Raw genomic sequence first — 13,444 nt, forward strand, 5'->3', positions numbered from 1 at the left:
AATGATAATGAGAGTTTTCTGAATAAGCTGACAGTTTAGTTGGGAGCTTGTGTTAAAACAGGTCCCAGGGAACATGTGTTTTGCCAAATAGCGATTCTGACCATTGTTAATTTGCACTGCTTTTCCTATAAGCGTTTGTCTTCCTCATTGTTATAACTGATACAAACATCTTTGGCTTAGACTTTCTATTATATATTGTCTTTTTGCAGCAGGGTAACCCATGCATCTGAGCCTGGGCTTTCTCTCGCCCACCAAATCCCGGCCCAAGGCATAAGCCCAGGGGGTTCTGACCACCCCCAAACAGGGAGTCGGGATCACAGGTCAGTCTCACCTGCCCCTGCATTCTGGGCTGCCGTTCTATCCTGTGAAAAGTCCCTTCCCTCAGTATACGATAGTTTCACTGTGGCAAAACACTGTGACTGCTTGGAGGTGCTCCTGCTGATGCAGCGCTAGCTAACCGTCCTCCTCGCCAGCCTGAGGAGTATGAGTAGTCTTGAGCCCAGGTCTTTTGCCTTGTTGCATGTTGCGCTACGAGCCGAATCGAGCAGTTGGTCTAGTTATAGGCTTACGTATAAGGACACCTGTGTTTTAAAGCAGAATTTCTCACTCAAAGAAAATGCAAATTCTGGCCATCACTACTAAAAATGTGGCCAGGAAGATCAATCTGAGAGCTTTCCAATGGTATCACATAGTGGTCTGCAGTAACTGGAGTTTAACCTTCGTGTAACAGATGAATTGAGGTGGTGAACGATGGTCTGTAATACAGCCAGACCCATGAAACCCTGCGGCATGGTTGTGCAACAACTGCATGCTTTGATATCACGTTAAACTTCGTTTTCTAGTACAGGAAGCCCGATTGGGAGTGTTTCATGGTTACCAAATGACCCTTTCAAATGAAAAAAAGCAAGTCAAAAGTACTGCAGCAAGTACGAGAAAATGTGTAGTCACACCTACAAGTAAAGCTAAAGCAGAAGTTTATTAGCTCCTGGTGATGCTGGCGTCAGCCTGTTGCTTCACTTGCAGTTCATCTGTTGCTGCGCTACCACTTTTGACGTTTTCTTTCTCTAAGAGCCCAAGCTGGAAAGCATAAAGCACTCCTGATTCCTGATAAATAAGTGAGCTGAGGAAGCTACTTAGAAGCACTTGTGGCTGAGGGCGAGTACTTTCTGAGAGCTGTGGCTGTGCTTGCGCGGGGCGGGGAGGAGAAGTTCCAGAGCAAAAAAGGAGCAAACGAAGTCGAAAAAGTGCTGCTGCTTTTGTTGTCAACGTGATTTGAAATGTGGTGGGGGTTGAATGACATGATCTGGCCCAAACTTTACTCATCTGAGCAATCCCTTGCAAGGCCTGTTCCCATGTGTGAGGTCATTGGAGTCACTCTCATGAACAAGGGTGGTGAGAACTGGCCCAGAAGTATTGAAAATAACTTAAAGAGGAATTTTCTTTCCCTTTTTCCTTGGTTACAATTTGTTTCCTATTTAAGAGTGTGCTAGTCTCTATTATATAAAGGTGGTGATCACAAATAGTTGTTAAACTGTTGCTATTCGTACACAACAAGAACGAACTTTAAATTGGACCGGGCAGTTTGTACATTGCCCTTTTTTCTTAACATGACAGAGGGGGAGGAATTCGGTAATCTTGTTGTTGGGGGCTAAGAGAAACCAGTTACAAAGTAATTCTTCTTCCCTGGTAATATTATTGTCAGTAAATTAGACACCGTCTTTATTTCATAGTTTTCATGTAACTAATATGTGTATGCAGCTCAGTCTTTTTTTCTAAAAAATGTGGGTTTGGTATCACAATTACTTCTGTAAAATGTGAGATAACTCTGCAGCCCACCTCCGTTAAAGCTTCTTGTGGTCCTACCAAATTAAATGATCATTGAAAAATTAGAGGGTTATTTGCACATAAGTGTAAAAATTGCCACCGTAGTGGCAAACAATTCAAACCTTTTAACACGCTGAGGCTGAAATTCATTCCTGTAGAAGGGGCCAAGCCCAAGTTTCTGTGCTCATTAAGCTATTATCTTGCAATTTATTCTAGATGGGTGCAAATGTGTGTCTACAACAAGCAAACTGCAGAATTGGAGCCAAAATGCCCCTTCATCCTATTCTGAGATCATGAGAGGAGTTCAAACCCTGAGCTTAATGCTGGCCCTCTGCGTAGGAGTGAATTTTACCTCTAAGACTTTAAATAAATGATGCATCCCACACAGTTTCCAGATTAATCAAACTTTTGAGTCTTGTTGTAGGTCAGATTTTCTCATGCAGTTGTACACCTTGCCTAGTCCTCACCCAACATTCATACTGATTTATTTGCCATATTCACTTGCATTTTGGGGATGAAGACATCCTTGCTAAGCTTGTGCTGTGTGTTCTCAGATTTTCTATTCTTGTTCTTCTGCTTTCTCTGTTCCTTCCATTGCTTTCTGCAGGTATTTAAACCCATGGTTCAAAAGAGAATATAATGTAGCTAAGTGGGTAGAAGATGTGAATAAAAACACTGAAGGACCATACTTTAGGTATTTTGTAAATTAATTCTATATCATTTTTAAGAGCTGTTCCAGCATATACAAATATCTTGGGACTCCTACCTTGTATAAATCAATACAAGTTACTGTAGGTGCAAAGGGACCCTCTTCTTTTGCTGCATTTTGATGTCTGTTTTTGGCTTCATGTGCAATTTACAATTCTTTTTCTGAATGTTTTAATGAAGCCATTAAAAAAGGGTGTATGTAGTGCATGCGTTCCCACCATCATCTATAGCTTGTAGTAGCTTTCGCATCATTTTATGCCAAGTAGTGTTTTATGGGCATGAGACATATTTATCACTAATAAAGTAGTATTAACTTAAATAGAATGTAATTTACTGAAGCAAGTGGTTTCATAACACATTGACTCTACCCACTGTCTTATATAGTGCATACTAAAATTTAAATTTAAAAAGTTGTGGTATTTTACCCTCAGCATACAATGACATAATTAATATATTGTAATTGGAAAATTAAATGTATGAGAATATACTCTGTGCTCTATTTATCAAATTACTAATGAATCTGTTACAAGTGAGTGTAGGGTTCAACCAAAAATATCACTTTTTTTTTTTTTGACAGGGGAAAGCATGTATTTTTGATACATTCCAAGTTAAAGAGAAGAAGCATGCATGAGGCTGGCCTCCCTGTTGTACATGAATCAGGAGGCTGAGAACATTTTAGTAGATCCCCAAAAGACACAGTCCCACAGCTGAGACAGAAGTTTGCATCAACTGAAAAAATCAGCTAGCATAGGAGAGAATGGAAGACAATTTATGACAAGTAATACAAAACATGAAAGAAATTGATGAAGCTGTAAGTTGACGTATCAAAAATAAAGCTGAAACAAGAATTATAGAAACACAAAGAAAAAGAATACAAAGCAAAATCTTTAGCCAAAACAGTGAAGGATGGTAAGAAGGAGTAAACAGAATCTTAACAATAATTTTGCTACATTACTAGACCTAATAATAGTGTGAAAGGGCAGAAACGTTCAATAAATATGTCCAGTGTGATGGAGTTGTATCACCAGATGCTAATGAAACTCTTCTATTCCAATAGGAACACTGGCAGATAATAAAGAGCAGAGTGGGAATTTGGTCATTTTTAGAACTAAAAATGTCCACAAGTCTTAAAAGAGCATAAAATTGTCACTTTTTAATACCATTTGTGTTTGCTTTGAAGAACTCTTAAATCACAGACTAAGTTGCAGAAAGGCATTCCAATGAACGGATAGGGCAAATAAGGTAAATTTAAGCCCACCAGTCCTGATCTCGGTCCTGAACAAGGAGTAAAAATCCCTGATACAAGAATCCAAGGCTTACGGGAGGATGTTGTGGTTTTGCCAGCCAGTATCAGCCAGGTCTTGGTGTTGGTGCTTGGACGTTCAGGCAGGGTACATTGTGAATCCAGTAGTTTTGCCATTGCTGATTTTAGCACTGGGATACAGTATCAAGTTCTGGTGTCCAAAGTTCAACAAGCGTGCTCAAGAATTGAGGATATTTAAGCCCTGAGAAACCTTAGAAGGGACTGCAGGGCCTCAAGCTGTTCAGTTTAATGGAGCAGCTAAATGCTTACCTGATCATAAAATCCACATAGCTGCATATGGAGCAAAACCTTTGTGGGAAGTCCTTTAGACAAGCAGACTGACCAAAAGTCACTGGAAGGTGAAATGAGGCAAACTCACACTAGAAATGAGGCATGTTTTTTTTTTTTTATTAGCAAAACTTTTCCTAAAAACACCCCCTGGACCTTTGCTGTTCAGGCAAGGCCACGGGCCACTCACCATAATCTAACCCCACGGCTGTGTTTCGGGGTGTTTGTATCGGAAGCCCTGTAGCCGCAGTAAAGACAGATGTTGATGGAATATGAGAGTAGCGCTATTTTAAAGTATGTTACTTTAAATGGTTTAGTTAAGCAGCTTAAATTCCTGTGTGGATACTCTTAATTTGGTTTTCATCTTTTAATATCAGTATATCTTGATTTAGTAACTAGATTATATTGATGGGAGTGTACCCTGCTTCTGAGGGTTTTCAACTGTTGCACTGAATGAGTCACATTTCATAGAATCATAGAATGGTTTAGGTTGGAAAGGACCTTGAAAATCATTGAGTTCCAACCCCCCTGCCATGGGCAGGGACACCTCCCACTAGAATTTCTGATTGTATTTGAGATAAACCAAGCATTTTTTGCATGTAGATGAGGATTAAGCTGACCCATGTGAATTTTAAGGGCTGTGTATCGGCAGAGATGAAGCATAAATTAAAAATTTTCCACCATAGGAGCTTACTAATGACTGCCTGCAGCAGTAGCTTTAAAAATAAGAGAGAAACTAGAATAAATTTTGAAACCTGTTTGTCCTAATTAATTGAGGTGACCATGGGGAAGTATTCTGCAAGCACATTATGTAAGGCAAAGGATCAAATCTTCTCCTGGGATGAGTCGCTGTGGGCTTATGAGAGGTTGAACTGAACAGTTTTCCCCTAAAACTCAGGTGCAATTTTGGTTAATCTGTCACAGACTGAAAAACATTGTTCTTAAGAATGGTGTGTCTGAACATCATATGACTTCGTTTTGAGCCTGTGAAGTGTTTTACAAAACAAATCTTGTTTGTTAAACCAGAAAGTCAGGCTGAAGTCAGGCTGTCCAGCTCATACTACATTTTAGGAAACATAGCCCTGGATAAGACATTTATACTAGACAATTAGCTGAGTAGCATTTTTGTTGCTAATCATCTTTGATTTCTCTTTTCTTTTAAAGATGTCTTGAAAGTAACACTGCTGTTTTGCTTGTCTCCCTGTAGTTTTAGGAATAATGTGTTGATGACTGGTGTTGTTGCAGGTAGAGTTGAAGTAGAATTGGGAAAAAAAACAAAACCACTTCCTACAATTCCTAGGAACACTGCAGCTTTTTTGAAAATAGAGATATTAGCAATCACAGAAACTTTCTCCATCAGCTTAAAAAACCCATATAAATCAAAAATTGTCTCTCTGATACCTTGTGTCCTAGTTACTAATTTTTTCTTCATCTACAAGTCTAATGGGTATTTCTATATAATTACTTTTTGTTAGTAATAAAGTAACAGTAGCTGGTGTCTCTGGTGCCAGAAGGCTCCCAGCTGTGGGATTCCCTTCTGTAAGAAAATAAGACCTGTAAAGAAAAATCTCGTTTTACTGCTCAAAGTCTGGGCTAGATTTTAATTTTACATACCAGGCCATAGCCGCAGAACCCCAGCAATAAACCCAGGGAGCAACCTTTTCCCTGATTTCAGCTTTGCTGCAAGGCACACTGTTTTATCAGTGTGATACTACTACTTATTTTTGTTCCTGCCAATTACAGTGGCTACTGCACAGACTAACCTTGTAACATATGGTTAAGGATTACTCAAAATCCTTGCTGAATCTTGAAAGACTCAGGAACCATGATGTTGTCAGAAAATAAACTGTTAGAATCCCAAAATGTGGCATTTCTGTAGATAATTGCAGACAACAAAGACTAGAAGGCACCTTCTGCTGAAGCACTGAGCTGCTTACATTTGATTTAATGCAAATATTTACAGTAACTTAGATTCTGTGCGAGCTGTTTAAGTATAAAAATACTTCACAAAGAGAAGACTTTTTTATATGGAGACCCAGGATGCATACCCAGAGGGAAAATGGCCATTCCATATCAGAAAGGCATTGGTAAGGAGCATGGAAGGCAGGAGACAACAGGCTATCCATTTCCCTCCTATTTTTTTCTGTGCTTTGGTGTTCTTGGTTTCTTCCTCAGTTTCTTCTCAGCTCCTCCTCAGCTGATTGTTAGCCAGAGTTGGCTCTGCTGCTCGGTGAGGTCTATTGCCTTCCTCTGTGAGCATCCAGCTGAGGACAGAGCCATGACCAGCCATTAGCTCCCTGCTGTTGCTGAAGCAGCTTTAGACTGTGCTTAAAGAAAAAAGAACCACCACATTTTTCAATTGCAACCAAAGAAAAATATTGTCCTTGTTGGCCACAAATGAAAAAATGCCTATTGACATCAGTAAGCTCAGGATTTCATTTCAAGAGTTAGGGAAAAGGGTTCATTGAAGCGTGTGAGTGCCTGTTTCTGGGGCATTGCTGTGCGATGCTTAAAGCGGACGGCTCAAGCCACAGCCTTTGCCCTTCCTGCAGCCCCCCACGAGCCGAGCCGAGCCTCTGCTGCTGCACTTTCTGAGGAAGCTTGTGCACATCTGTGGTTTTTAAAAGGAACTGCATTTTAAAATGTTAAAATGTTTAGCCCCATCAGTTTTTTTAGAAGATCCCAGCTTCCTAACATAGGCTAATGATGGCCTACAAAGAGCTGAACCTACAGCAGCAAAGGTCAGGTTGGGCTGATAGTACCTATATTTGAGCTTGAAGTGCTTTCGCCAGGTTGTATGTTAAGTGAATGTTATTAAATTATTTCAGTCTACAAAACAGAAGCAAGCACAGCTTATGAACAACAGTTCAGATCTGTCAGGGCCACCTGCCTCGCATTCAGCTAAAAGCACGCTTGAAGTTGCAAGACAAGTTGTGTGACGAGGTGACACGTTTCTCTTGTGGGCCAATGCTGTCTGCATTTAGGTTACAAGAAGGCAGAGCAGGCAGGCGCCTGGCTGCAGGAGAGTGCATGCAGATGTCCTCCTGCTGCCACCGCATTTTGTTGAGAATCCCAGCATGGTCTCCCCACACTCTTAGTTTCAGCTTCCAGGGCAGGAAGACAAACATGAGTGGCCACTACATCTTGCTTTCTGGTCAGAAATGAGAATTCTTGCAGTGCGTTGAGGTGCATGGCTTTATTTGGGGTTGGTGGTAAAACCTCTGAAACTGTCATGGCGTGTACAGGGCAGAACACAGTCAGCAACCCAGTCTGCTTTCCTAGTTTTTTTGTATAAGTTTCAGCTGGAAACAAGATTTGGCATGAAAGCTAATGGATGTGATAGCAGCAGAACTGAAACCCCAGTGAAAGCTAAATGGATCCCACAACTGCAAAGTTTTGCCTACCTTTAACCCCAGCATTACCTGCAAGTGTCCCTGAATGCTGTCTTTCTTCCATCCTGTAAATGAGAAAGGTCATGTCTGGCTCTTTCTCATTTAAGGTACATGTAAATCTGGGATACACAGCACATACACAATTGCAGAGCAGAACCTGAAAAGTGATCAAAACCACCTCAAACAGCTACACTTATCACCCAAGTCACATCCTAAGATCTCTGAACATACGTTTAGTAGGGATATGTTTTTACAGTCTCAGTAGATGGCACAAACCAGTACATACTTTGTGTAGCAGAAATAAGGGGCGAGGGCCTGTGAGGGGAGGGCAAGGTCATTTCTTTTAAGTGTGCAACTGCATTCTCGATGTATTTGGCTGCAGGTGAGCAGCAATGTGCACATCAGTGAGGCGTGCAAACTGTAGGTGAGCTGGCAACACAAAGCGGAGTTGACAAGTAAGAAATGTAGGCAGCTACGCTGGAGGTCTGGGCTGCAAAATCTTTTGAAAAAGCAGCGTTGTGTTTGAGTTATGGAACAAAGCTACCTGGCTACAGGCTCAGCTAGGGATCCTGGTCAGAGGACCTGCTGTGCAGGGAAAATGTTCAAGATGCCCCGTCCTTGGTGGGGTTATTGCTCCTTCCAGGATCACCTACTCAGGCTGATGGACAGGTGTATTGGCCATGGCCTTCTCTTGTGGTGCCTAAAATAACCCATGGGAAGAGCCTGTGGTGTGCAGGAGGTGATGTTATGCCTGGTCGTGGTGCAAGGGATGGGAGATGCCTTCATTCTGTGTGCCACCTCCTGGCTGTGGTATCTATGTAAAGAGCTTTCTGACAGGGCTTGCCCAGTCAGATCTAACACCCCCCAGTTCCTTGCTTCTAATCTCCAGATACATCATTATAAATTTACTCAGGACAATTTTAAATCCTCTTGCAGCTGTGGGGCAAAATTTGTGAATAATTGGATTACTAATAATATGTAAAATCTGCTCTCCTTATCTTCCCCTCTTCCTCCTCTCTTTTTTTTTTTTTTTTTGATTCTAGATCCACTAATAGTTTTAGTTTATTAGTGATCTTTGTCAGTGCAAGCGTGGGCACAGATGAGAGGACTTGTACAGGTAGTGAACAGTAGGGCACTGTTGAGAACCTTTACCTGCCTTTTTTAAAAAAAATAACCTGTTTTGTTGCATGTGCAGTTTGGTGCCCAGATCTGTGATGCCGGACATATGAACACTTTGTTTTATACTGCAGTGGCTGTTTAAAATTTTCTTCCTGAAAACGTTCATGTATGTCCAGTTCATCTTAATGGGTGATCAAAGTGCATGTGCTGAAGATGTACTCTTCAGTGTTTGGACAATTGTACCAATCTAAATCTTTTAAGTGCCGTTAAACTTAGAGGCTACAGCATGAGGCATTAGAGTATCATGAGCCAGACTGGGGAGCTGTCACTATATAATTTGCATTGACACTGTGGTGCTTGTGGCTACCATCAATCATTGCTTGTGTGGGAGACAAGAGAGCGTGCTGTTGTAGGGAGCTACTAACACAACAAAATGATACAGTAGTCCAAAATGAAAGAATACTTATTCAAAGATAATAGAGATACAAAACAATTCCAGATGCAAAAAAGTCCCTGCCTTGTCTGTAATCTTCTCTAGATGAAAGGACCTGATTCTGCAGATCCCAGAGCCAGGGATATGGGGCTGTCTGCCAGGGGTGGCTCCTGTGGCTCCTCGGTATCAGTGATGGTGCTCATCGCTGGGGTCTACAGCTGCACAACTCGCAGCCCCCTGCTGTGTTAGAGGGGCTTGGAAGACCTATCTGTAGAAACCGAGGGAAAACGTCCATCTTCAGGGACACGTTAAATTGAGATGATAGTAGGCAGTAGTGCTCAGGGAGGGTCTGGGTGATGTGCCTGCACTAGTGGGAGGCCTCCTTTGAAAAAATGCCATCAGTCTGCAAAACAGAACGAGGCGGCCAGGGTAGCTTAATTTTTCTACTTTGAGGCTTTTTTCCCTCTTATTAGCCAGGGTAGCTTAATTTTTCTACTACTTTGAGGCTTTTTTCCCTCTTATTCTGCCCAGATTTAGAGCCTGCTAGGAACCTCTCAAGTGGGAAAAGTGCAGAATCTCAAAACAGAAGCTAAGAGTTTTTCTTGGGTATAACATTTCAGTCAATAATGCGCTGCTGCCTTATTGACGTGAAAAGAATGCCTTTCATGTGATACAAACATTTACTTGCTCCTGCTTACTCTACTCACCTTGTACAGAAATGCTGATTGCTATTGACTAATCAGTCCATTTTTGTATATTCTCATCAGACTCTTTCTTTGGCTGGAACAATATGCACTGTATGATGCTTGCATGTCTAATAATTTGTTATTAGCACCTTGTATATGCCTTTGTTACTTCACAACTAACAGTTTGGCCTCCGAGTGCATGCATTTATGTAAATTAATGTGTTACAAAATATGAGATTTATTTGCTATGTTTGTATCAGTATAGGAGATGTGTAAGATGTACATAAAAACACTGATAATAGCCATTTAGTCACTGGCAGAAGACATTGTTCAGCTTGTATTTATACAATCACTATTTCTATTTAGGCTTCATAATGCCATGTCTATCTTTTAGTTCTGTATTTATTCAATTGCAGATTTGGTTTGTTAATTTTATAATGATTAATTACAGTACCGTATAAAACACTTTAAGAAATCACTTTTGTTATACAGTACAATTCTAATGAGAAGTAGAAAATTTTTTTCTTCCAGTGTTCCTGAAAGCTATAAATACCTTTATTCATATAATGAAATGATTAGACTACCGATCAAACAACTTTGTTCCCCCAATATTGAGCTAATAATAAGCTATATACTTGGTTCTGAACCAAGCTTCAGAGTAATGGCAGTTGCTGTTGCAGTGCGAGAACCCAAAGACATCACATTTATTTCGTGTGTTTCAACATCTCAGGACACTGTCTCCTGCAAAGTCTCCATCTTCCTCCACTGGATCTATTGCTTCCAGCAGAAAATACCCTTACCCGATGCCACCACTTCCTGATGAGGAGAAAAAAGCCAACAGGCAAAGTGCCAGGGTACGTGTCCCTCTTCTCTGTGCATTTCATCAGTGACTTTATTTACCGGTAGTTTTTCAAAAGGAAAGCATGGCAGATCAGCATCTTTGACTAACAGCAAGAGCAGCAGTGATATTTCCTTCATACCCTTAACTCCAGAAGTTGCTGAAGGCTGAGCCTCTCCCTGGCAGCAATTAGGGCAGCCTCGGTGGCTATGTTTACAGGTATGTGTTCAGGTTGCTCTTAAACCTGCCCTGAAGTCCAGATTTCACTAGTTGTCTTGTTTCAAGCTGGGAGCATGCCTGGGGTGGCCTGGGGCTGCGGAGGACAGGCAGCCTTGGAGGACAGGCAGCCTTGAAGCAGGCGGCACGTCTGGCTCTCCTCGCTTACCCTTTCCAGGGGCTGATACAGCCAGCAGCTCTCATTCACGATGGGGAATAGCTGCTTTCCAGCTTAATGTTGCAGTTAAGGAGGATGTGGAGGACTTGTATCAAGCCCTTGGAGATCTGGTGGGACTTTGCTGCTGTGTGCCCTGAGCCCATCCTGGCCCCCCGGCGTGGGCAGGAACCGCTGGAACGTACTGTGGATGGTGATGCTGCTCCACAGGGAGAGATTTCCAGCTGCTGCTCTGCTGAAAGGCAACACTAGCCATTGCTTCCTTTGTGTCAATTCAGACACAGCAGATATTTGAATAAAACCTGAAATTTACTTGAGGAGTTCTACGTACGATAGCTTTAGTTCATGTTCCTGATGTAGATGAGATTCCCATCTCTGCTTTCTGTCCTTTTTTTCCAAGAAAAAAAAAAGGAGTGGAGTGCTGCTGAGGGGATGTGCATGCTGCTACCCCCGCGTCCTGCTCAGGACAGGAGGTTGTGTGAGGGGCAGCGGAGGATCTCTCAGGTGTATGTGGAGCAGAGCAGCTTGGAGGAAGGGCTGCACTGATGTTTCTGAGCCCTGGAGCTGCCTCGGGAACCAGCCCAAATCCACAGCAGAAATTCGTGCTGCCCTGAGCAGAGTTAGGCAGAAGAGAGTGAGGAATTACACTCGTATTGGTTAGCATAACTGTAAGGTAAAAGCTGTCTAATACAAAGCTGATGCTACACTGACGTTTTTCCTTTAAACTCTCTGTACTCCCAGCCGTGGGCATTTACTATGCCAACTGCAAGTCAGGCTCAAGTGCTTGAGATTGCTGACTTTGTGGTCTGAACGATACCCACCAGAGGCTGGGAGCAGACCAAGAGCGTAGCCTTGGTGACCCAAGTGATGTAGATGCAGTTCCCCAAACAAGCTCCTCACACTGTTTGGGTAACAGCCTGCTTTATCTTGGTGTTCAGTGTGTGTTTGTGTTCCTTTTTCCCCCTCTCCAGCTATGGGAGACGTCCATTTAGCTGCACTGTTTTCCTGGGGTGACATCAGAACTGTTTACTTCGAATTTTATAGAAACTCAGCATCACTGAGTCATTGCACATTCATCTGCTCTTCAGACAATTTGAAAGATCAACAGAGATGCCCGTGATCACAGTGAGAACCTCCTCTCATCTGGAAGGAAAAAAAGCAGTCTTTTTTTTTTTCTTTCTTTTTTTGTTGACTAGTATTTTATGGATTTAATGAACAACCAGAATCATAACAGCGGATAATTAGCCCGGACGTGACAAGGCTATTCCGCATGGTGACAGATACACTTCCATAGAATCCCAACTGCAGTCTGTTTGCCAGTCCCGCGTAAGAGAGAGGTTTTTCTCTGGTTTATTGTGGTCCCGAGTCAGACCAGAGTGGAATTGGGAACGTGCCTCCTGGAGATCCCAGCTGATGTAAACTTGTACGCTGTATGCATGAACCTTGTGTTCTTTACTTTCCACATGTAAGGGATAAACAACATACTGTAGTAGAAATTAGCATGCAGGAGTAAGAAATATAGGATTTTTTTTGTGACAGGATTTCAAACTTTGAAAGGCAGCAATTTGACACAAATGTCAAACAAACAAGGATTATATCTTTTTTTTACCTTATGTGTTTATAATCTCAGTATACAGATTGTATATATGTAAACATTTGATAATGTCAAAAATAGCTGTTATACTTAAATGTATTTTGCCAAATGCCTAAGGAAACAGTCACGACTAACATCATCACACTTCCGATTTTCTAATATTACAAGCAGACATCTTTGGAAATACAGAAAGTACAGTACTGTAAAACCGTGTCTCAGAAACTGGTGTTTGACCAAAATCTATACTATCTTTTCAGTATCTTATACTGTCTTGACAATCTCAATTGTATGGTAGATTGCAGAAACCAGTACAGCAGCACTTTGTCTAAAATCATCGTAAGAGGAACCAGCCAAAATCCAAACCAGGACAGATGACCAGTGTATCCTCTCACAGGTGTAATCAAGAATGATTCAGCAGACAACAGAGACAGCTTTAAGTATTGTGCAGCCCAAACTTACTGGACATTTAGGAATACCCCTAAGTAATCAATTCCGGATGTGGTGATGTGAAGTCCTTCTGGTGAGAGTTGCTGTGTATTTTTGATAGAGCATTTCAGACACTCTTTTAGATGGCGAGGTGTAGCTTATGAGAAGCATAACGATTTCACTGCACGAGATAGTAACAGTGCTGGGCAAGTGGCCAGTTTCATTGCTGTCTTTTATTTGTTACTGGAATCACCTTTACCATGCGCGTGAATGCAGTGCTTGCTGCCCCTGAAGCCCCCTTGACTATTTCTGGGGGCATTAAACAGAGTACGAGTGAGTTTAGCCTAAATAAAATGAGGTAAGGGGGGAACAAACCCTTTACCGTGGAGATGTTAGTATTGTTTGTAAGTGGATGGTTGTATTTCTAACACCTGAGACTTCT

At 41.8% G+C, this 13,444-nt stretch overlaps 1 protein-coding gene across 1 annotated transcript in view; it reads left to right on the plus strand.

The window, feature by feature from the left end:
* ADAM22 (ADAM metallopeptidase domain 22) overlaps positions 1 to 12,763 on the plus strand; it is a 122,969-nt gene extending 110,206 nt beyond the window's left edge. The window contains exons 30-31 of the mRNA XM_009888969.1: positions 10,484 to 10,607; positions 11,954 to 12,763. Coding sequence (XP_009887271.1) covers positions 10,484 to 10,607; positions 11,954 to 11,974 — 145 coding nt within the window. The 3' untranslated portion in view covers positions 11,975 to 12,763. The remainder of the gene's footprint in view (positions 1 to 10,483; positions 10,608 to 11,953) is intronic.
* The last annotated feature ends 681 nt before the right edge of the window (positions 12,764 to 13,444 follow it).

The sequence above is a fragment of the Charadrius vociferus genome, unplaced genomic scaffold (genome assembly GCF_000708025.1).
Source record: "Charadrius vociferus isolate BGI_N301 unplaced genomic scaffold, ASM70802v2 scaffold297, whole genome shotgun sequence".
NCBI classification, from domain to species: Eukaryota; Metazoa; Chordata; class Aves; order Charadriiformes; family Charadriidae; genus Charadrius; species Charadrius vociferus.